Here is a 25907-nt window from a genome sequence, read left to right as displayed (position 1 = left end):
GTGGCCGAAAGGGTGAGATCACGGATACTAGTGGCTGAAATGAGTTTCCTCTATAGGGTGTCTGGGCTCAGCCTTAGAGATAGGTTGAGGTGCTTGGACATCCAGAGGGAGCTCGGAGTAGAGCCACTGCTCCTGTGCATTGGAAGGAGCCAGTTGAGATGGTTCGGGCATCTGATTAAAATGCCTCCTGGGCGCCTTCCTTCGGAGGTTTTCCAGGCACGTCCAACTGGGAGGAGACCCCAGGGTAGACCCAGAACTCGCTGGAGGGACTACCTGTCCAATCTGGCCTGGGAACGCATTGGGATCCCCCAGGAGGAGCTGGAAGGTGTTGCTGGGGAGAGGGGCGTCTGCAGTGCCCTACTTAGCTTGTTGCTACTACGACCCGACCCCGGAGAAGTGGCTGATGATGAGAGATGAGAGCTATATATTGTGTAGTGACAGGCATGGGTGCAAGTCCATGAATACAGGGTTGGCATCCAGCACTTTACCTGTGCTCCCATCCATAGGGTTAGCAATTGTGTCAGGAAGGGCATCCGACATAAAATTTTGGCATATCATCATGCAGATTGACAGGACCATACCGGATCAGTCGAGGCCCCATATAGGATTGGCTGAGGCCCAGGTTAACAACGGCCGCCAGTAGTGCTGTGCCCTCACCGGGTACTGATGGAAACTGTATAGTCTGCTGTGGCAACCCCTGAGAAATAGCGAGCAAGCTGGAAGAAGCAGAATATATAGATATATAGATAAGACCATAAGGGAGAGGACAGTGAAGGACAGCCGGCCAAATATTGAAAACTCATTTCAATATGAAAACAGAATCATTATTGTTGGATAAGCGTCAGTGCATAAGCATTTGCACTGGTATATTACCAGATAATGATTGGCATAAAGAGAATGATACCCAAAGAATACCAAGTAGCACCCGTGGGATGTGTGGAAAATGGGACTGTCTGCACTCCGATATCTCTTCCAACTGTTTTAATTTCTTCCCTCGCTCCACTGTTTTGCCGATTACATTCCTCCCTTCTTTTAGTTACTCCTTCCTTCATCCCTCCCTTCGACGATGCAACCCATAAGACAGAGAAGACTAACGACTATATATGTTTCCCTCCTAGCATTCCCCCATCCAGCCACCCATTCCCATCATCATCAGCGGAACTGGTGCTTCAAGAAAAAGGCTGCTGGGGAACGCAGCGACGGTCCCTAATGAGGAAATATGTGTCAGACATGTCTCACCACATCAGATATCACGTTAAATCAGGCCTATTAATTAGTGCCGCTGGCCATATAGTAGCATCAACTGTGCCACAGAGACAGTGACACTGGGCCTAACTCCCTCCGACAGCCTCAATTATGAGGGCCATCCCTGTCCTGGAATCTGTTCTTTTCTGTGGTCACAAAGTTTGGCTTAAACTATTTAGAAATGTTTATGTAGCGCTTTGCTATTGGGCTGTTCTGACAGTCACCTGACGGGGCTTTTGTGGTGGTCTCATGATGTTGTGTGTGTCAGCAGACCCTCATCACATCTGTAGGTGTGAGTGCGTATGTATATGAGGCGATGAGCTTATTGGTGTAGCCAGGGATTAAGGATTTAAAACTAATGCGGGTCACCTCACTGTATGAAGAGGTGAGAACCACAGCCAGGGTTGGAAAGTTACTTTTGAAATGAAATAGGCTACAGATTACTAGTGACCCTGTTAGAAATGTCTTATGTAATGTAACTATTTTAAATACTTCATCAAAGTAATGTAACTTATTACATTTGATTACTTTTTGATTACTGTTCTAGCAAATGTTTTAAACTGGATAACAAATCTGAAAAGTCCCAAAAAGTACATTTAAACTGGGCAGTGTAAACCTCACAGCAGTACTCAACACTGATCACTGTCAAACTTTTATTAAAAGTTCTTAAAAGTTCAGACCTGGGTTGTCTGAAAATATGCCAAAAGAAGGCCTTCCTGCACAGCAAAAAGATGCAAAGCAACAGAATGAATGTTACATTCTACATATAAACTTTTAACAAAACAAAAAAGTCTACTTCTACTACTACATTCGGCTGCTCCCGTTAGGGGGCGCCACAGCGGATCATCCGTTTCCATCTCTTCCTGTCCTCTGCGTCTTCCTCTGTCACACCAGCCACCTGCATGTCCTCCCTCACCGCATCCTTAAACCTCCTCTTTGGCCTTCCCCTTCTCCTCTTCCCTGGCAGCTCCATATTCAGCATCCTTCTCCCAATATACTCAGCATCTCTCCTCCACACATGTCCAAACCATCTCCATCTTGTCTCTCTTGCTTTGTCCCCACACCGTCCAACTTGAGCTGTCCCTCTAATATACTCGTTCCTAATCCTGTCCTTCTTCGTCACTCCCAATGAAAATATTTGCATTGTCAACTCTGCCACCTCCAGCTCCACCTCCTGTCTTTTCATCAGTGCCACTGTCTCCAAACCATATGACATAGCTGGTCTCACAACCATCTTGTAAACCTTCCCTTTAACTCTTGCTGGTACCCTTCTGTCACAAATCACTCCTGACACACTTCTCCACCCACTCCACCCTGCCTGCACTCTCTTCTTCACCTCATTCCCATACTCCCCGTTACTTTGAACAGTTGACCCCAAGTATTTTAACTCATCCACCTTTGTCACCTCTGCTCCTTGCATCCTCACCATTCCACTGTCCTCCCTCTCATTCATGCATATGTATTCCTTCTTGCTCCTACTGACTTTCATTCCTCTTCTCTCCAGTGCATACCTCCACCTCTCCAGCCTCTCCTCAACCTGCTCCCTACTCTCACTAGAAATCACAATGTCATCCGCGAACATCATAGTCCAAGGAGACTCCTGCCTGATCTCGTCCATCAGCCTGTCTACCAACATTGCAAACAAGAAAGGGCTCAGAGCCGATCCTTGATGTAATCCCACCTCCACCTTGAACACATCCGTCATTCCAACCACACACCTCACCATTGTCACACTGCCCTCATATATATATATATCCTGCACCACTCCTACATGCTTCTCTGCAACTCCCGACTTCCTCATATAATACCACACCTCCTCTCTCTGCACCCTGTCATATGCTTTCTCTAAATCCACAAAGACACAATGTACCTCCTTCTGGCCTTCTCTATACTTCTCCATCAACATTCTCAAAGCAAACATCATATCTGTGGGGCTCTTTCCTGGCATGAAACCATACTGCTGCTCGCTGATCATCACCTCTCCTCTTAACCTAGCTTCTATTACTCTTTCCCATATCTTCATGCTGTGGCTGATCAACTTTATACCTCTGTAGTTGTTACAGTTCTGCACATTGCCCTTGTTCTTGAAAATCGGTACCAGTATGCTTCTTCTCCACTCCTCAGGCATCCTCTCACTTTCCAAGATGATGTTAAATAATCTAGTTAAAAACTCCACTGCCACCTCGCCTATATACCTCCATGCCTCTACAGGTATGTCCTCTGGACTAACCGCCTTTCTACTCTTCATCCTCTTCATAGCTGCCCTCACTTCCTCCTTGCTAATCCACTGCATGTCAGTACTGAACCACAGGCTTGGACTCAAAACGCAGACTCAGTCTCAGTTCACAAAAATCAGTCCTTTCAATCAGAAAGAGGTCAGTACACAGGTGGTCAGATAACAAGGCAGCAAAGTCCAAATCGGCAGGCAAAAGGCGAGGTCAAAAAAGGCAAAAAACAGGTCAGGAAAGTACAGGGCTCAAGAAACTTAACACAAGGGGAAAAATGCTGGAACGCTGTCACAAGGAACAAGACGAACTGGCACAGAAGGAGGGGAGCACTAGGACTATATACTCTGGAGGAGGGGAGACCATGAGACACAGGTGCAACACATTAGGGCAGGGCAGGTAATCACACAGGAGGGAGACACGTGAGGGCAGGAAGTAAAGGACCTGAAACGAGACAAGAGGTGAGTAACAAAATAAAACAGGAAGTACAAGACAAAGAACACTGGGAGAAACAAAATATAACTTAACTATCCAGACGGGGCGTGACACGGCACTTCCTGATTCACTATCCCCACACCATCCAACCTTTTCTCTCTCTCATTTTCTTCAATCAGCCCCTCAAAGTACTCCTTCCACCTTCTCAACACGCTCTCCTCACTTGTCAGCACATTTCCATCTCTATCCTTGATCCACTTGCAGCACATCCTTCCCAGCTCAGTCCCTCTGTCTAGCCAGTTGGTACAAGTCTCGTTCTCCTTCCTTGGTGTCTAACTTCTCATACAACTCACCATACACCTTTTCCTTTTGACTTTGCCACCTCTATCCCCACTTTACTCTGCATCTCCTTGTACTCCTGTCTACTTTCTTTATCTCTCTATCCCACTTCTTCTTTGCCACCTTCATCCTCTGTATACTTTGCTGTACTTCCTCATTCCACCACCAAGTCTCCTTGTCTTTCTTCCTCTGTCCTGATGACACACCAAGTACCCTTCCTAGCTGTCTCCCTCACTATTTCTGCAGTGCTTGTGCAGCCATCCATTAACTCCTCTCTACCACCCAGTACCTGTCTTAACTCCTCCCCAAACTCCACACAACAGTCTTCCTTCTTCAACTTCAACCATTTGATCCTTGCGTCTGCCTTCACTCTCTTCCTCTTCTTGATCTCCAAAGTCATCCTGCAGACCACCAGCCAATGCTACCTTGTTATGTTCTCACCTGTCACCACCTTGCAGTCCCTTTCAGATCACACCTCCTGCATAAGATATAGTCCACCTATGTGCACTTTCCTCCAATTTTATACTATGTCACGGCATGTTCTAAACCTCCCTCTTCTTGAGATATGTATTCACCACAGCCATTTCCATCCTTATCACAAAATATACCACCATCTGTCCTTCCACATTCCTCTTTGTGACACCATACCTACCCATCACCTACCCATCACCTCCATTCCCTTCACCAACATGCCCATTGAAGTCCGCTCCAATCACCACTCTCTCCTCCTTGGGTACCCTCTCCACCACGTCATCCAACTCACTCCAGAATTCTTCTCTCTCTTCCCTCTCACACCCAACTTGCGGGGCATATGCGCTGATAACATTCATCAACACACCTTCGATTTCCAGCTTCATACTCATCACTCTGTCCGACACTCTCTTAACATACTCTTCCTTCAGAATTACCCCTACCCAATTTCTCCTCCTATCTGCACCATGGTCGAAGAGTTTGAACCCTCCTCCGATGCTTCTGGCCTTCCTCCCCTTCCATTTGGTCTCTGGCCCACACAGTATATCTACCTTCCATCTCTCCATCATATCAGCCAGCTCTCTCCCTTTACCAGTCATAGTGCCACCTCCACACTCCTACCCTTCCTCCTCCCTCGCTACCTCTGGACATGCCTTCCCCCTCTCCTTCTCCTTTGCCCAACAGTAGCATAGTTTCCACCGGCACCCTGCTGGCCAACAGTACCAGTGGCAGTTGTTGCTAACCCGGGCCTCGACCGATCCGGTATGGAAATCTGATTTATGATCCTCATATTTGATTTGGCAAAGGTTTTACACCGGATATCCTTCCAGACGCAGCCCTCCCCGTTCATCCGGGCTTGGGACCTGCACTGAGAATGCACTGGTTTGTGCATCCTCAGTGGCTGGGTTTTTAACCGAAAAGAATATACTCGGATGTATCCCTTTATAATCATCGACATTTTGATTAGTAACTACAATTTAATTACATATTTAGTCTCAGTAATTGTAACGGATTACAATTCCATTTATTTTGTAATTCAATTAGGTAATGCCATTATATGTAGCTAGTTACTCCCCAATACTGACCACAGCTATGGCAGTTGTGTGATGCTAGCCAACTGAAGGCAGTCCTTGGCTACCAAAGGTAATACACACAAAATACTTCATGTCTGGGTATTGCATTTGCCAAAAGATTGAAGTGCTACAACAGAAATGCAGTTGTGAATATATTGAATATATTGATGTGACTATGTACTATGTACAAGGTTTACAAGATGGTTGTGAGACCAGCTATGTTGTATGGTTTGGAGACAGTGGCACTGATGAAAAGACAGGAGGTGTAGCTGGAGGTGGCAGAGTTGAAGATGATAAAATTTTCATTGAGAATGATGAAGAAGGACAGGATTAGGAACGAGTATATTAGAGGGACAGCTCAGGTTGGACGGTTTGGAGACAAAGCAAGAGAGACAAGATTGGGATGGCTTGGACATGTGTGGAGGAGAGATGCTGGGTATACTGGGAGAAGGATGCTGAATGTGGAGCTGCCAGGGAAGAGGAGAAGAGGAAGGCCAAAGAGGAGGTTTATGGATGTGGTGAGGGAGGACATGCAGGTGGCTGGTGTGACAGAGGAAGATACAGAGGACAGGAAGAGATGGAAACGGACGATCCGCTGTGGCGCCCCCTAACGGCACACGCCGAAAGTACTAGTAGCAGGTGTGACTATGTACACGTGTTTGTGTTGGTATGTTTTTATGTGCGTGTATCCATAGGATTGTGCTGACTACTGCGCAGTGGGCCATCAGCTCTTTGTGCCAAGCAGAAATATCCAATAAATCTTAAGGATGGACATACGCACACGCGCGCACACACACAATCAAACAAATAAAGATGTCATCATATATCAGAAACATATCTTATCCTTAAATTCCTCACCCACGAGCAAACTCAAACTATTGGTGTGTGGGTGTAGCCTGTATAAATCCATCTGCTCAGAGGACAGACTCTTCTTCTTTCGGCTTAGTCCCTGTTTCTCAGGGGTCGCACCAGCAGATTTTATAGGCCCCGCCGGTGCCCTGTGAGGGCACAGCACCAATAGCAGTCCTTTTTAACCCGGCCCTCGACCGATCCGGTATGTTCTTGTCAATCCGCATCATAATCTGGCAAAATTTGACGTGGGATGTCCTTCCTGACACAACCACTAACCCTGTGGACGGGGGCACAGGTGGATGCCATCCCAGAATTCGTGGACTTGCAGCCATGCCCGTGGCTCAGAGGACAGATATTGCAGTCAGATGATCTCCTCTTCGCCTCAAACACCGACCCCGAAAGACCGCCGCTTCTGCCACCAATCACGGCGAATAAATAAAGACCCATAACTGCCTGCGAGTGAAGGAAACAAACATTGCCTATCCTCCTCCAACACACTGCGGGAACTTGCAACAACCATAACAACCAACATTTTATTCAGAGGCGCCTTGTATGACACTGAAGGGTGCAGCACAGGAGAAAGCCCCGAGGTAGTGCCAGCAGACCTGCTGGTGAAGGCCGCAGGGAGCCAGATGGAGCGTAGGTCTGAAGAAGGTCTGTGAGATGAGCAGGGGATAGAGTATGCAGCGCTTTGAATGTTGAAGATGAAATTTTCAAAATTAATCCGCAGTGACACGGGGGAGCCAGTGTAAGTGAATCAGCAGGGGGACATGTGGTGGACTTCACTCTTTCTGTCCAAGATCCAAGATCCAAGATCCAAGATCCAAGATTCACTCATTTATTGCAATATCAACTTTACAGTTGGTTAGGAATTTGTTTTTGTTTTTTGTTTTCAGGTGCTCAAAGACAACAACATTAAACATATAACCACACAATACAAACAAGGCGTCCACGGAAAACACGCTGTTACAGTTATCATCCAGTTAATGCAACCGCATGCCCTAAAAGGGACAAATGAAAGTGCACGTGCTCAAGGAGACTACACCGGTTCAGTCAGTCAAGCATTTAGGACGCGGATTGCTGCATGGTAAGTGCTGTTGTGGAAGCGAGATGTTCTGGTCTTGACACTGTGGAGGGTTTTACCTGAAGGGACATGACTGAAAGGGGGGTCGGCCGGGTGTGAGGAGTCCTTAACAGTTTTAAAACCTTTCCCTGAACGTGAATATGGTATAATTCAGAAAGGGTAAGGAGCTCAGAGCCATGCCATAGAAAGGGAGCACACTTCTCAGTGTCTTTGTCCACGTCTAAGTTTGTCCTCGTTTGATGGCTGGGAGAGCTTGGTCTGCTGCGTCCTGTGGGCCCAGGGACCACGGCCCTGCCCGGAGCTGCGCCTGAAGAGGAAACACCGAGGGCGCTCTGTCAGGACGCGGAAGCGGGGCAGGCTAAGCTAACTGCTAGCCCATGCAGACCGGCAGGTCCGACAGTCATCCTGGCTGGCGTTCGCTCTCCTGGACAGTGATTTTTAGTTTGTGTGCTGTTTAGTTTAGATATATGTGTTAATTTGGATATGTGTGTTCTTGTAGTTGGTGTAGCTTTTGGGTGTGTTTTTCGTCCTTGTGTGGCACTGCTGTGGGTTGGTGGAAACAATGTGTCATTTCATCTCATGCGCGCAAGTGCGTGAAATGAAACGACAAAGTGTTTCTGATTCGGATTCGGATTTGTGATACAGTTATTTAGAGAGTGAGCACACTTGCTGTTACAACTCTGGAGAACTGTAACATTGTAACTCGTGGCACTCCACATTTCCTGAGCTGTGATAGAAATTCCTGAGCTGTGTCTTTTGTGAGCTTTCTTCTGGGTGGCGGTGAAGTTGTCTGCCCATCTCAGGGAGGAGGAGCTCGTACTCCCAAGGAGTCTGAAAGGATCCCCCCCCCCCTCTCTCTCTCTCTCTCTCTCTCTCTCTCTCTCTCTCTCTCTCTCTCTAATGGCCAGCGGGACTAGCTCTCCCCGACCGGTTATTGAGTAACACTAAGAGTGACAAAATGAAAAGGTTCGGCATCCATCACGAGGCCCCGAAATGAAATGGGCTCCGATGAGAATCAGAGCGTGAAAGGAGCCGCAGACCAGAGCGTCAGAAAGCCTCTAACAATGAGATGATAAGCCAAGAAATGAAGATTTGTCATCACTGTGTCCTTCTTGGGGGGGTTGGGGGGGGAGTGGATTTTTTTCCCCCTGTTTCTCCCCAATTATCCCACTGTTCCCGTCCCGGTCTCTGCTCCACCCCCTCTGCTGATCCGGGGAGGTGCTGCAGACTACCACGTGCCTCCTCCCATACATGTGGAGTCGCCAGTCGCTTCTTTTCACCTGACAGTGAGGAGTTTCACCAGGGGGACGTAGCGCGTGGGAGGATCACGCTATTCCCACCCCCGTCCAGAGGAGGCGCTAGTGCAGCGACCAGGACACATACCCACATCCGGCTTCCCACCCGCAGACACGGCCAAGTGTGTCTGTAGGGACGCCCGACCAAGCCGGAGGCAACACGGGGATTCGAACCGGCGATCCCCGTGTTGGTAGGCAACGGAATAGACCGCCGCGCCACCCGGACGCCCCCTGTCTCGTTTTTTGCTGCCTTCACATGCAGCATGTGTGTGGAGGCAGCACGAGGCCTGGCGGAGCTGCTGTCTGTCTGTCTGTCATTATGGCTTTACTTCTGCGATGAAGAACTAAGAGCAAGGCAAAGCGGCGAGGATGACAGTCACATAATACAGTCGTATGTCTGTGCGTGCGTGTGTGTGTGCGTGTGTGCGTGTGTGCGTGTGTATGTGTGTGCGTGCGCGTGTGTGCGTGTGCGTGTGTGTATGTGTGCAAGATGTGCCCCCCCCCCCCGAGTTTGCCATGTGAGGCAGAGGAGGAGATTACCACACAGCGCTTCTATAATTACCTCTCATCCCTCAGCCTGTACTCAAACCTCAAACACAACGGGGGGATGCAAGGCTATCACACACAGACACACACACACAGAGACACACACACAGAGACACACACACACCGTCACATGCACGCAACACAGAACGGCAGGAGGATTTGGTTAAGTGTAGCGTGTTGAAGTAGGTTCTGTTTCACTAGAACCAAGCGGCGATGCTCGGAGACCACCCACGCCATACCTGTTAGCTACACAAGTCATCTGCTCTCTCTCGCTCTTGTTTGCTACACACACACACACACACACACACACACACACACACACACACACACACACACACACACACACACATACAGACGCACACACATACAGACGCACAACTTCTAAGTAAGAATGACTCACCTGTAGCGGCCCTTCCCACACACAAAAAGCACACGAGTATCAACACAAAGCCAGGCACGCAGTGTACACACAGTGTACACAGTATGCACACAGTGTACACACAGAGCACATCACATCATATACTGTCTGTTTTACTGAAGAAATGGCAACAAAAGAATTTGCACTTGCTTTCACCTTTACCTCTCTCTCACACACACACAAACACACACACAAACACACACACACACACACACACACACACACACACACACACACACACACACACACACACACACACACACACACACACACACACACACACACACACACAGCCTTCCTGGTCTGTGTGTGTCTATAATGTATTGAATACAACAACAAAGCATCAGTACGTGTTTGGTGTGTATATGTTGCCATGACATCAACTTGGTTTGTATATGTTGTCATGACATCAACTTGGTGTGTAATATGTTGCCATGACATTAACTCTGGGTGTAATATGTTGCCATGACATTAAGTTGGTGTGTAATATGTTGCCATGACATCAGCTTGGTGTGTATATGTTGCCATGACATTAACTTGGTGTGTAATATGTTGCCATGACATCAGCTTGTTGTGTATATGTTGCCATGACATATGTTGCCATGACATCAGCTTGGTGTGTATATGTTGCCATGACATCAACTTGGTGTGTAATATGTTGCCATGACATCAACTTGGTGTGTAATATGTTGCCATGACATCAACTTGGTGTGTATATGTTGCCATGAAATCAGCTTGGTGTGTAATATGTTGCCATGACATCAACTTGGTGCGTATATGTTGCCATGACATTAACTCTGGGTGTATATGTTGCCATGACATCAGCTTGGTGTGTAATACGGTGCCATGACATTAACTTGGTGTGTATATGTTGCCATGACATCAGCTTGGTGTGTAATATGTTGCCATGACATTACCTCTGGGTGTATATGTTGCCATGACATGAACTTGGTGTGTATATGTTGCCATGACATCAACTTGGTGTGTAATATGTTGCCATGACATCAACTTGGTGTGTATATGTTGCCATGACATAAGCTTGGTGTGTATATGTTGCCATGACATCAGCTTGGTGTGTAATATGTTGCCATGACAGGAACTTGGTGTGTATATGTTGCCATGACATCAGCTTGGTGTGTAATACGGTGCCATGACATTAACTTGGTGTGTATATGTTGCCATGACATCAGCTTGGTGTGTAATATGTTGCCATGACAGGAACCACACCACATCTTCATTAGGCCAGCTCTGCGCAGCAGGAGACAGCCTTAATGACCGTGCAAAGTGTCGCGGCTAAATGTGTTGTGTGAAGAGGCGCCCTTAAAAAGAAGAATTAGCCATGCAAATCACAGCTTTCAAAAACCCATTAAAAACTACGCCAGGAAGTAAATTGCTCCTCCACGCTGAGTGACTTGTCCCCTCCACTCGCTTAAACGTTAAAAAAGGAGATAATCTGGTTTCCTGTGGACAGTGGGCGGGGGGGGGGGGCGATTCCAGGTGATTCCAGAGGCAGGCTGGTTCTCTGGAAGAGGTGATTCCAGAGGCAGGCTGGTTCTCTGGAAGAGGTGATTCCAGAGGCAGGCTGGTTCTCTGGAAGAGGTGATTCCAGAGGCAGGCTGGTTCTCTGGAAGAGGTGATTCCAGAGGCAGGCTGGTTCTCTGGAAGAGGTGATTCCAGAGGCAGGCTGGTTCTCTGGAAGAGGTGATTCCAGGGGCAGGCTGGTTCTCTGGAAGAGGTGATTCCAGAGGCAGGCTGGTTCTCTGGAAGAGGTGATTCCAGAGGCAGGCTGGTTCTCTGGAAGAGGTGATCCCAGAGGCAGGCTGGTTCTCTTCCAGAGGTGTAGAGGAGTGAGCGCACAACCTGACCTCGATACAGTCTCCTCGAGGTTTCAAGCCAGATGAACTTATCACCGATGAGGAGTCTGGCTCAGTGTCTGACTCTGATTAGGGAATCAATGCCGGGGACAGCGGCGGAGGTGCGCCGAATGGAAGGTCAGGGCTTTCAGCAAATACACGCCAGTCCAATTGATAGTCACTACGTCAACATGTCTTATGAAGCCTCTGGGCGGCCCTACTGGGTCCTTATCCAGGTGAGATCGGCCCCAAAATATCGGCTATCGGCCTCCATAACTAACCAGTAATCGGCTCCGGTATCGGCCCAGAAAAAAACCCGTACCGGTCGACCCCTAGTAAGCGCATCGTTAAGGTTTTGTACGGTTCAAATGTTCAACCACGTCGCAGTCCCGGAGTTGGGTTGTGTTGCACCGCGCATGTTGCGCGTTTGTGCAGAACATATTCGGGCCGTCTGCGCTTTTTAAAGAGCGGGTGCGGGAATAGGACTTCTGCAACAAGGCACAATAATTAACAGCATAGAACATCCGGGACTTTCAGCAACAAGACCACGGAGAACATGGAAACGGTGTTGTTGCTTCTTACGACACCCACACAAACCCACGCACGCACGCAAACACGCACGCAAGTCTAAACGCAAATAAGCACACTTACAAATACTCGGGCACGAGCGAACGCGCACGTGCACGAACGCGCACGCACACACAGGTATGCGCGCCCAGATGCTTGTCTTAACTTGGACGCATTACATCCGCGGCACGCGGCCGCTCCGCCGCTAATGTCGGGAAACGAGACCGGATTGGCCGCGCCGAGCCGCGGGCGCACAGCTGCCTGCACGTGCAGGACTCCCCCGCGCGGGCCCGAGGTGTGCTCGGGCAGAAAACACACCGCACCGCAACACGAACGCCTTCGCGCTCGGTCAGCCAAACAGCCCCTCGCGCACAGCAACAGGAGGCGCGAGCGGCACCAGAGGTATAGTCACCCACTGCCTCCTCGGCAGGGCGCTCGGCATCCAGAGGCACGCAGAGAGGCGCGCCCGTGAAGATGGGATCACGCATACTAAGCCACGTGTTGGTCCCCCCCCCTCCCACTGTCTGACTACAGGTGTCCGATGCGGTTCACCGTCTGGTAATTAGTCCGGTAATTAGCTCGTCGGTCGCTGGGGCGGAACGGTCGCCTGTTGGACGCACAGGTGCATAGTGTACATAAGAGAAGTCACAACAAGGTGCACGCAGTGCTTACTGTGTGCTTACTGTGTGCACACTAGCCCCGTCCCGTTGCAATGCCTGCCACGAGCATGGCATCGAACTTGCGTGTCCTGTTTACTCTTGCTTTGTCCCCCGTCTCCGAGTCTCGTGTGAATTTCCTCTCGGCCACTCAGGAAGTGCCCTTCTCCTTCACCTCACCACATGCGATCTTCTTGCGCTACCTCCTTGTTCGCTCCTCCACCAGCACACAGACAGAACCAGCGCGCCTCCTCGCCAAGAGTCGCGATTTCCCTCCATCCGGTGACGACCCCCCCCACCCCGCCCCATCTTCTTCCCGCGTAACACGGCAAAATGCCCCACAGCAGCACGCGCCCCGGGTGCGCGAAGTGCCCCATTTTGTCTCCGCGGCTCTCGCGGCAAATCTGCGTGCAAGTGCAACCGGACAAACTCCTCGTCCATCTTAGAGCCCGGTCTCCCCCCACCCACCCACCCACCCACCCAACCCCACCACCACCACCGCCACCACAAGGTGCCGGGGCATCAAGTGTTATCTGGGCTTTTAACACGTTTGAGCAAAGTCAGGGGAGCGACAGTAACGTGGTCTCCCATGGAAGAGCCAGGTCAGCAGAACTACAACGGTTTTGGTCTTATTCCTCCACACAAGTCATCCATCCATCACCGAGTCATCCATCCATCACCGAGTCATCCATCCATCACCAGCACAACGCACGACATTGCAACAACAACAACATGCGTACAGCCCGTCAGAAGACGCAGTATGTGTGTTGTCCGGGGCGGCCGCGCCGTGCGGGGCGGCCAAGTGCGCTACTGCGCCTCCCGCGTCGCCGGTACCTGACAACAGGTTCTGGCGCACAGGTCGTGAAATGTTACCGGCCGCAACTTAGGCGGAACCGGCAACTCGCACAGACCAGCCATACTGGATCTTCCACTCCGGGCTGTACCGGTGCCGTTCGCCGGGGCGCAGCGGCGCCCGTCCACTCACCCGTCAGCTGGTCGTAGGAGCCGTCCAGCTCCCGGGAATCCGACAAGCTCTGCTCGCGGTTCTTCGCCTTCATTATTTTCTTTTTCACCCCTCTCTCGTGCCGCCGGAATGTCACGCTATGAAACTGGTAGCTCGTGGGAGAGAAAGGCTTGATTGTGTGCCTCGCGGAGGACGGCTTCACGCGCCGTCAACACGTCATGTTAAGTTTCCGTCTGGAGGGAAGAGGAGCGTCCGAGCGGCGGGGGGAGGCTCGGCGGGGTGAGGCTCGGCGGGGGGAGGCTCGGCGGGGGGAGGCTCGGCGGGCTGAGACTCTGCGGGGTGAGGCTCTGCGGGGTGAGGCTCTGCGGGGTGAGACTCTGCGGGGTGAGGCTCTGCGGGGTGAGGCTCGGCGTGCTGAGACTCCGACTACTACCGACGCGCTGCTCCGCCCGCGCGCGCGCACACAGGGAATTTAGACGGAGCGGCACGTTGGTGAAGTCGTACACCAACACACACACACACACACACAAACATATATACACTACCGTTCAAAAGTTTGGGATCACCCAAACAATTTTGTGTTTTCCATGAAAAGTCACACTTATTCACCACCATATGTTGTGAAATGAATAGAAAATAGAGTCAAGACATTGACAAGGTTAGAAATAATGATTTGTATTTGAAATAAGATTTTTTTTACATCAAACTTTGCTTTCGTCAAAGAATCCTCCATTTGCAGCAATTACAGCATTGCAGACCTTTGGCATTCTAGCTGTTAATTTGTTGAGGTAATCTGGAGAAATTGCACCCCACGCTTCCAGAAGCAGCTCCCACAAGTTGGATTGGTTGGATGGGCACTTCTTTGAGCAGATTGAGTTTCTGGAGCATCACATTTGTGGGGTCAATTAAACGCTCAAAATGGCCAGAAAAAGAGAACTTTCATCTGAAACTCGACAGTCTATTCTTGTTCTTAGAAATGAAGGCTATTCCATGCGAGAAATTGCTAAGAAATTGAAGATTTCCTACACCGGTGTGTACTACTCCCTTCAGAGGACAGCACAAACAGGCTCTAACCAGAGTAGAAAAAGAAGTGGGAGGCCGCGTTGCACAACTGAGCAAGAAGATAAGTACATTAGAGTCTCTAGTTTGAGAAACAGACGCCTCACAGGTCCCCAACTGGCATCTTCATTAAATAGTACCTGTTAGAGCCTGTTTGTGCTGTCCTCTGAAGGGAGTAGTACACACCGGTGTAGGAAATCTTCAATGTCATAGCAATTTCTCGCATGGAATAGCCTTCATTTCTAAGAACAAGAATAGACTGTCGAGTTTCAGATGAAAGTTCTCTTTTTCTGGCCATTTTGAGCGTTTAATTGACCCCACAAATGTGATGCTCCAGAAACTCAATCTGCTCAAAGAAGTGCCCATCCAACCAATCCAACTTGTGGGAGCTGCTTCTGGAAGCGTGGGGTGCAATTTCTCCAGATTACCTCAACAAATTAACAGCTAGAATGCCAAAGGTCTGCAATGCTGTAATTGCTGCAAATGGAGGATTCTTTGACGAAAGCAAAGTTTGATGTAAAAAAAATCTTATTTCAAATACAAATCATTATTTCTAACCTTGTCAATGTCTTGACTCTATTTTCTATTCATTTCACAACATATGGTGGTGAATAAGTGTGACTTTTCATGGAAAACACGAAATTGTTTGGGTGATCCCAAACTTTTGAACGGTAGTGTATATATATATATATATATATATATATATATATATATATATATATATATATATATATATATATATATATATATAAGCCAGGGAGTGAAGTAAAGTCATTTGAAGTCAGTGTTGATTTAAGACTTCAATAACGCGCCGCTCCGTCTAAATTACCTTTTCGGCGCGCGCGCGCGCACGTGCACACACAGGGACTTAATATTAATCGCTTAACATTAAGATAACTACACATAGATCGCTATATTTGCACAATTGTTTCCAAAATTATTCACTATACACACACACACACACACACACACAAACACACACACACACACACACGCACACACACACACGCACACACACATATATACATTTTATTGGTCTATATAACCAGCAAAGTCAAAACTAATCGATTTCAATACGTTTGTAAAATACGTCACTTCCGGATCTTTCGCAGGAAACGTGTCAAATTTTTCAAGTCAATCTTATTTGTGTAGCCCATTATCACAATTATGCATGTGTGTCCGGGGGCTTTACAGCAACACAGCATCCCGTCCTGAGACCCCCCGCATCGGATAAGGAGCAACTCCCTAACGACCCCTTAAACAGGGAGACCCCTCAGGGAGGGCAGCGGAGGAGGATCTCTGGATGCTGGACCTGCTCAGCAGGCGACAAATACACAAATCCAACAAATCCATGAAGAAAAAAAAACACAAATTGTGAGTTTTCTTTTCATTTCCATGGCGGTTGGAGGGGACATGTACAACACCTGAAACCTAACATTCTACCACGGGAACATTCCCTCCAACTTCCGGCCAGCACGCACAGCCTCGTGCTCTGCTTTAATTGCTATACGACTTTGTGGGTACAAACTGATTACGGTTTGTGGTATTTTTTTTAACGAACTCATAATTGAGTATTTCTTATTAAAAAGTACACAAGTATGGCGTCCGGGCGGCGTGGCGGTCTGTTCCGTTGCCTAGCAACACGGGGATCGCCGGTTCGAATCCCCGTGTTACCTCCGGCTTGGTCGGGCGTCCCTACAGACACAATTGGGAAGCCGGATGTGGGCATGTCCCCTGGTCGCTCCACTAGCGCCTCCTCTGGTCGGTAGGGGCGCCTGTTCGGGGGGGGGTGGTGGTGGATAGCGTGAACCTCCCACGTGCTACCTCCCCCTGGCGAAACTCCTCACTGCCAGGTGAAAAGAAGCGGCGGGCGACCCCACATGTGTCGGAGAAGGCATGCAGCCCTCCCCGGATCAGCAGAGGGGGTGGAGCAGCTCGGAAGGGTGGGGGTAATTAGCAGGTATGAGGCTTGATCCAAAGTTGTCCACCAGAAGTCGTGTAATGGGGATCATAAAGGACAACACTCTGACGTCTTCTGCGGATGACGTGGACCAGTATGTCTGTACATTAGTCCGCGAGTCATCCGGTGCACTCGTGATCCGGCTGTTTACATCAGGCTGGGGCGTATGGGACGACCATGATGGAGATGATGGGGATGCTGCCCTGTCAGAGGTAGGCCGACACATCAGCGCTGCAGCAGCAGGAAGGAGCGAGTACTCCTCCTGCCAGGCAGGGGGTTTTACTGTGTCTCAGCAGTGAATACTCCTGGCTCTGGAAAGCCTGGTGTTTCTCGTCCGTCTCTCTCCTATCGCTCCTCTGTCCCTTTTCACTCACCCACTCCTTCTTTGTTGCGCTCTCTCGCTCCCCACCCACTATTCTCCAACTACGACATTTGGTGACAATCTGTCAAGCAATCTGTCTTCCTCCTCATCTGTTATACTCCTTCATTCATCAGTCCGCAGCCTTCTGTCCCTCAATCAGTTCATCCCTCCACCCACCCAGCCACTGCTCCATCCATTCACCCACTCGCTTATCCACCCACTCACTTATCCATCCCTCCGCCCATGCATCACCCGTCTACACACCCAGCCATCCACCCACCTACATATCCATATATCCATCTCACCACTCAGTCATGCGCCCATCCATCCCTCCACCCATGCGCCACCCATCTACACACCCAGCCATCCAACCAACTATTCTTCAATCTGTCCAGGGTGAAGTCAATCTGTAATTTAGTCTGTCCAGTTAATGTGTAGCTAATTCCCTCAGTCCCTCAGTGGAGTAAAGGTGAAGGAGCGTGGTGACTCCATGATCTGCCTCAGTCCCCTTGGGGCGGGTCAGTCAGCAGCTCAATCAGACACAGGCCACCGAAAGGTTGGCGAGGCCTTTTCGCCCAGATGTCTCCCGTGTCTCGTCTTTTTCACCGAAACGATCGTCCCAGCGTGGATCGCCGTCCCGTTTCAGCCCCACCACACCGCCGCAACGCAAAGACGTACATGCCGAGGCGTAAATCAGCCTTCATCTGCAGGGGCGAAGGACCCCCCATGCGGCCAGGCAGATTTAGAGACTGTTTCCAATGGCTACATGGCTGGGTAAACTGAGAGGCGTAGCTGGACCCCCCCCCCCCGCCCCGCCCCGCCCCGCCCCGAGCGATCATTTCAGGTCTGGATACGGTGAGACATGCCACAGGCTGTTCCTCTCCAGAATGACAGAATGAGAACGTTTGCTCTGGCACCGGTGTGGCCGTACTGAACGGCTCCATTACTCACCGCTCTGCTTCACTTTGTCTGATTAAAGATTTGGTTCTGAATTTGCTCGGTCAGTGGAGTTGTTTACCACCACGGCAGGCACAGGAAATGTGGGTTTGACGACCACAACGAGATTTTTTTTTTTTCATAAATAGGCAAATGTTATATTTTCAATGATGGCGATGGTGAGGATATTGGGTGGCGGTCACTTTGGTTTACTCTGTCAGCAGACGTCTATCGTTTTTCTTTGTGTCGCTTACCTTTTTAAAGGAATAACGTGGATTTTTTTTTTTTTGGAAGTCTATCCCTAGTCCGTACTCGCCGTCTAGAATTCAATGCAATTACTGAGGGACACAATTACAATTATACAACACACAAAGTAAACCACTCCACAGTTCACCCAAAGCTAACCTGGTGCTACAACAGGCTATCGTAGCGCATACAAGTGGTAATTTTTGACGGTCCTACTGTGTTCCTACCTGTTTCCTACCTGTGTCCTACATGTTTCCTACCTGTTGCCTACCTGTTTCCTACATGTTTCCTACCTGTTTCCTACCTGTTTCCTATATGTTTCCTACGTGTTTCCTACACGTTTCCTACCTGTTTCCTACCTGTTTCCTACCTGTTTCCTACTTGTTTCCTACCTGTTTCCTACCTGTTTCCTATATGTTTCCTACATGTTTCCTACCTGTTTCCTACCTGTTTCCTACACGTTTCCTACCTGTTTCCTACTTGTTTCCTACCTGTTTCCTACTTGTTTCCTACCTGTTTCCTACGTTTCCTACATGTTTCCTACCTGTTTCCTACATGTTTCCTACCTGTTTCCTACCTGTTTCCTACATGTTTCCTACCTGTTTCCTACCTGTTTCCTATATGTTTCCCACATGTTTCCTACCTGTTTCCTACCTGTTTCCTACATGTTTCCTACCTGTTTCCTACATGTTTCCTACTTGTTTCCTACCTGTTTCCTACCTTTTTCCTACCTGTTTCCTACATGTTTCCTACCTGTTTTCTACCTGTTTCCTACCTGCTTCCTACATGTTTCCTACCTGTTTCCTACTTGTTTCCTACCTGTTTTCTACATTTTTCCTACATGTTTCCTACCTGTTTCCTACATGTTTCCTACCTGTTTACTACCTTTTTCCTACCTGTTTCCTACATGTTTCCTACCTGTTTCCGACATGTTTCCTACATGTTTCCTACCTGTTTCCTACCGCAGTACTTCCTGTAATACAGCCTAGGAGGGGTTACCAGCGGGAGTCACTCCGCTGCGACACGGCCAAGCAAACACTACGGGGCGACTTAATAAAAAACAGTGTAAATTGAATTCTCTACGGTAGACTGTTGCAGCATCCTGTTAGCTTCGGCTGAGCTTTGGGGTGTTTTTGTTTTGCCCCGCGCGAGGATTGTGGATTTATCCTCCATCAACTGCGCTGAACTGCTGATGGCGAGACGGGAGCTGCATACCTAGTGTAGAGGCCGGGATGGATAACTGTGAAAATGCAGTCTACCTGCGTCTGACATGAGGGGTGTGTAGAACCTGATAATGTAATAAATCCCCCATAATGTAATAACCCCGATAATGTGATAAAAATCTGCTCTTGAGTCCATTGAAAATGCAATAAAACCTGATAATGTAATAACTTCCTGATAATGTAATAAAGTGCATTTGCATGTCCAAATTTGACCTGTTGGTGGCGCTAGAGCTCTGGAGCTAGAGTTGCCAACACAGTATCACCACTTGAACCCATTAATAGGTGGTCTGCTGTTAAATTATTACAATATTGGGGAATTATTACATTATCAGGACCTGCAAAATGAAGGCTAACCTGATCATGTAATAACCTCCTGTTAATGCAATACTTTATTACATTATCGGTAAAAAGTTTATTACATTATCGGGAAATGCACTTTATTACATTATCAGGAAGTTATTACATTATCAGGTTTTATTGCATTTTCAATGGCCTCAAGCGCATTTTTTATTACATGTAGCGCTATCTATCCTTTTTAACTGTCAAGGACAACGCTCCTGAGTTCTCTATACAACTCGGTATCCAATAATCTATTGAAGTATGCTAACTTCGCTTCTTATGTGTTTAAAGTATGTTCTAAAGGCTCTAAATGTCTTACAGTGTCATCTGGTAACTCCAACTAAAAAGTTGACTACCCCTTTAAGGCGCTCAAACATGGCATATGACCCCTTTAAGGCAATCTAACATGGTCTAGACACCACAGGAATAAACACACATGAATAATCCACACTCACACAGGTACATAGAATTATATATACAAATGTATTATGAGTAATAATTATTAGAATGAATGAAAGTGATAAGCCTCAATGGCTAATGAGCCTCTGCATTCAGATATACACAAATTAGTCAGACTAACACATTAGCATACAGCTCAACAACCCTATAACTAAGCCGGCAATAAAATAAAAGAAAGTCAACCCCCAGTTGCAGGCCTGTTTCTTTATCGGGTACGTTGGGGCCCTAAACAGCCCTCTTCGCTCCCCTTGGAAGCCCGCACATCCAGCTTGTACTCACAAAGAATGAATGCTCCTCTTCGTCTCGGGCTTCCTGCCGCAGCGAATGTCAGGCCGGCAGCCATCCTAGCTAACTGGCTAGTTAGCCGTTAGCCGTTAGCATCATCTCACGGTAGAACCGTGCGCTCGCCTCGGCAGCACAACACGGCAACAGACGACACCTTCTGCGTTCCTCGATGGTCGCATGAACCCACCACTACACTGTAACTGATAACGTTACTTCGCTAAACTAGAAGACGACCTGACTCACTGTGGGGAGAGCCCCTTACCGCATCCAGTCCATTCGCCCGTCTTGCTGTGCTAGCAACGAACACCGACTGGCTAGCTCGCTCCGTAACGTCGCTGGGTCCGCATATGGGACTGACGAGTAGTCAGTTTGTCTCCCCAGTCCACACAAACAGTTCCCGGGATGGGTCTCGGTCAGATACCCGCACACATCACTGTTCACTAAACTTCAATTACATTTCTCTCACCGCAAAATAGCATAAAACAACTCGACATCACACTGCTCCGTTTGGCTCACACAAGGGACGAGAGACCTCCTTCTCCCCGTCCAGTCTGCTCGTGCTGACGTTTTCCGCTGCCCTCTCAACCAATCACATTCAAGGTAAGTTATTCTCTCCACAGCCAACCAATCACAACAATGGTAAGTTTCCACTAAAGCAAATGCATTTCACATTGGTAAACAACTGTTTTGCAGAACAATAACAACAATATAATATATTCATATTCAAAAGGTATACAAAATAACAAACATAGGCCAAACTCTTATCTAATAGTGCAATGTAATATATCTAAGGCCTATAATTTAACCACAGGGTTACACCCATTATCAGGGTTATTACATTATCGGGGTTATTATATTATCAGGGTTATTACATTATCGGGGTTATTACATTATCAGAGTTATTACATTATCGGGGTTATTACATTATCGGGGTTATTACATTATCGGGGTTATTACATTATCGGGGTTATTACATTATCAGGGCTATTACATTATCGGGGTTATTACATTATCAGAGTTATTACATTATCGGGGTTATTACATTATCGGGGTTATTACATTATCGGGGTTATTACATTATCGGGGTTATTACATTATCAGGGCTATTACATTATCGGGGTTATTACATTATCGGGGATTTATTACATTATCGGGGGGGTTATTACATTATCGGGGATTTATTACATTATCAGGTTCTACAGGGTGGCTAGACTTCAAAAAATCTGAGCTATTCCTTTCAAGTGACAGGCAGGGTCAGCGCCTTTCTCAACACTGTTTATGGAATGAAAACTGAAGAACCGTAAAGGGTCAGTACCCTTAAATCTCCGACAGGCTTTGTGAAGCTGCAGCCGTGAAAGTTTCAAAGGCCCCGGTGTATAAAAAAAGCGGCTCTCTTTCTGCTTATCTGGGAAAATACGGAAGGTTGAAGTCAAGTCAAGTCAATTTTATGTGTGTAGCCCCTTATCACAAATTAAAAAAATGTGCCTCGGGGGGCTTCACAGCAACACAACATCCTGTGTTGACCCTCGCATCGGATAAGGAACAACTCCCTGACAAAAACAAACCTTTAACAGGGTGGGGGGGGGGGGGAATCGGAAGCAACAGAGGGGAGAGCAACAGAGGAGGATCTCTCTCCCAGGACGGACAGATGTGCAATGGATGTTGTGTTCACACAAGTTACACAACACAACACTGAAAGAGCTTAACAAAATTATAATGGAATTACAAGATATATGGAGAACACGATGAGGGGGGGGTGCCAAGCAGTGTCCAGATGCCGCTGGAACAGCCCGGGACCTGGGCCACATGACCAGCATCCCCATGTAGACCTGACAGGAGGACAGACTACAAGTGCACACAAGAGAGACTCACATCACGCCATTCACGTACACAGAAGAAGAGAAAGGCATCGTTCACAGAGAGAGAGAGAAAAGACATGTGAGAGAAGAGAACAGTTTGCAATAATCTATAATCTATAATCTGGTGGCAGAACAGTGCTTGGTAAACTCGCTGAGATCGAAACCGACCCGCCATCCGACACAGGTTGTGGAGTACCCAATTTAAAGGCAGCTAATTGCAGGTTAAGCATTAGCATGGGGAGGGGGGGGCTGCAGCTCTCCCTAGTGGTGGATGCAGCCCCCCCACCGCCCACTCCAGTAGTGGGAGGTGGCCGTGCAACATCTCAGACCCAACAGTATGCCTAACTTTTCCTAGCGTACAAATGCAAAATAGAAATAAAGCATACCTTTATTTTAAACAGTGGGCGGGGCTGTGTGGAATGTACATTTTTAATAATAAAGTGAGTAAACGCTCCATTCCAACTCAGCTACACATGGACCTTACAAACAAAACAATGACGTCATACTGTAGCGACCAGGGGAGGCGGTCGCTCTGACAGTCGGCGGTTCCGCGCTGGGGGAGCGCAGTGGCTGATGGGATTGTTAATGTTAGATTTAGAATTGTGTTTTAACGATGTGGTGTTCATGTTGTGGTTATTCTTGTGCTGTTGTTTTGGGGGTTCGACTCTGACTAAGTAGGAGACCGTTTACTGCTTAACTGACATTAGGACTGCGACTGGCACTGATGTCGCCACTTGGGACATTGGGGGGGGGGGGGCTCGTTACGTTATTGTTAGTTCCAGTAGGGAACCGTGGGGTCTGGCAGAGGGCCTTCAACAGCGCATTGATATTGTAAGCGGCCAAATTCTGGGTAATATGTGAACAGCTCCGACACTTGCTTGCTTGCTGGTTGTCCATCGTGCCCGATGATGACCATCTTCTTCTATTCGTGGGTCCTTTGAGGACTCAGATAGCAGAAGATACCTGCGCAGCAGAGATGGTTTTTAAAGTGGCATGGGGGGTGCGCTTCTCCCAACGCCACATGACTTGATTGTAGAGGAGATGGTTCCGATGGCAAGGGGGATCCCTAGACGACCGGCACCTCCACACAACTGCAGGGGGCTGCCGGAAATCCAGTTTTTCGGAAACCGCCTCGAAGCGTACCGCCACAGCTTGCTTTTCTGTTGGGGTAAGCTCCCTTAGCCTTATGTCTTCCAGACTCACCCACAAGGCAGCGGGGCAGTGGTTGATAGGTGCCAGGGCGTGTCCACCAGGGTGGGCCTGCACACCATATCTCTGGGGCCCACTGCTGCTCTGAGATCCCCTGCCAGGTTAGCCTGGGGCCACAAGACCCCAGTTACCACGTGTGGCCACGGGGAGGCCTGGCAGGAGTCTTGGTGAAGGAGAGGCTATGTACTGGCAAGGGAAGGCTTACGCGCTAGGATGCTTCCCTATTCGCCACAAAGGCTAGCCAGCGGCAGCAAGCTAAGGGCAGGAAGGACACAAGCGGGTTGGAAGAACACATGCACCTTCCCTCCAACTACACACTGCTGCACTAGACGCATCACAACACCCTGTGTGTATGTACACACACACACACACACACACACACACACACACACACACACACACACACACACACACACACACACACCACCAGTAGCTCAGTGCCTCAAGATCCATCAAAATCAAATCCATTGGATATCAAATAGCCTTTGTCTCTCTCCATACTTGGAAGACAATGAAAAGTCACATGACATGGCCTCCGCTTCGGGCCTACAACATCACCGTGGACAGCGCTAGCATGCAGCGTCATACAACCTCTTCTGTACAAACTGACCAGGAAGAGTGAAAGCAATTCATGAGCAAAGAATAGAAATAACGACAAAATCAACAACCTTCACATGCAGAATATGCCTCGAGCAAAGTCGCAATACAATCATATGCAAAATACGCCAAACCCTATGCCATAATATTGAGTATAGTATAGTAGGCCTAACGTTACATGAGCACAGTGTGGTATTAATCAGCTATGAAGTGCCATCACAATATGTAAAATTAACACACCAGCTTTGATTTTGTGTAAAACAAAATTAGGCGGCTGTCCTTATTAGGCTACTTGAATATAAAGTCCATCCGTCGGCCCAGTTGTTTGTGAAGCGGGCAATGGCAGCATCATGCAGTTTGTCCTTGGATTTAAGTTCCATCAGAAGGCCTTTTTCTATGGACATCAGTGCCAAAGCTCCCAGTCGATCCTGTTCTCTTGTGTTTTTGTTGTGCGTCTTGATGTGCTTCAGGGCTGAGAAAGACCACTCAGCCGAAGAGATGGACATGGGGACGGTCAACACCAGACAGGGGAGGTGATGGAGCATAGGCGAGACAAGAGCGGGAGTTGGTCTTCCATTTCCAATCACTTCTTACTTTTCTCCGAAAGCACGTCTTGAGAAGGGTAACGCTAACAAGCTAGCTACAATGTCGCTCTCGTCTCCTCCTGTAGCCATGCTTCATAAACTTCGTCGCACTCGTCTGATACACAGACTGTAACGTTAGTGATGTGCGGTTCGATTGGGTTAAGTGAACCAGTAGATTTGGATCACCAATGTAAAGAGTCGGTCAATCCCAAGTAATGACTCCTCAACAACCACACACCATTCTTTTACATGAGTGAGCCCATGTCTGGATAGGTCTGGACTTCTAGAAGTCATAGGGCAATCCAAAGGAGTTGAATCAAGTGCAACTGGACTTGGTATATATCTGTGAAGACGTTTCGCCTCTCATCCAAGAGGCTTCCTCAGTTCGTGCCTTTCTGACTAGACCAAGCTAGTCTGACTGGCTGGTGGTGAGACTCAGAATTTATCCTCTGGGAGTCGTTGTCAGAGCTATAGATGTCCATGGCTCTTTGTGTCTCGATGTTTAACAACGCCCATCGCTAACAGAGCCATAGATATGAGTGGCTCTCCTGTACTCCGATGTCCAGCCGCGCCCGTTGCCATCGGAGCTATTGATTTGCATTTGTTTAGCAGCGACGGTCGTTGGGGGTGTTAGTTTCGACTTCATTATTCAGTGGTCATGAGAGTGGTTGGAGCTGTTAGTGACCGACTGTTGTTCTTGGAGGCTAGGCTTCTTGAGTCTCCTGGGTAGAGATGAAAGGACGGCATTGTAAGTGGGAGATAGGTGG

General features: G+C 48.4%; 1 protein-coding gene across 5 annotated transcripts in view; it reads right to left on the bottom strand.

Moving 5' to 3' along the window:
- Positions 1-14117, bottom strand: part of LOC130122614 (Kv channel-interacting protein 2) — a 190077-nt gene extending 175960 nt beyond the window's left edge. For 3 of the 5 annotated variants that reach the window (XM_056291550.1, XM_056291548.1, XM_056291552.1), the window contains exon 1: positions 14041-14117. In XM_056291550.1, coding sequence (XP_056147525.1) covers positions 14041-14117 — 77 coding nt within the window. The remainder of the gene's footprint in view (positions 1-14040) is intronic. The other 2 variants (XM_056291551.1, XM_056291553.1) reach the window with 1 other exon arrangement.
- Between the last annotated feature and the right edge of the window lie 11790 nt (positions 14118-25907).

Source organism: Lampris incognitus, chromosome 13, assembly GCF_029633865.1.
Source record: "Lampris incognitus isolate fLamInc1 chromosome 13, fLamInc1.hap2, whole genome shotgun sequence".
Taxonomy (NCBI): domain Eukaryota; kingdom Metazoa; phylum Chordata; class Actinopteri; order Lampriformes; family Lampridae; genus Lampris; species Lampris incognitus.
Note: the sequence above shows the minus strand (reverse complement) of the source record. Positions and strands in the feature narration are given on the sequence as shown.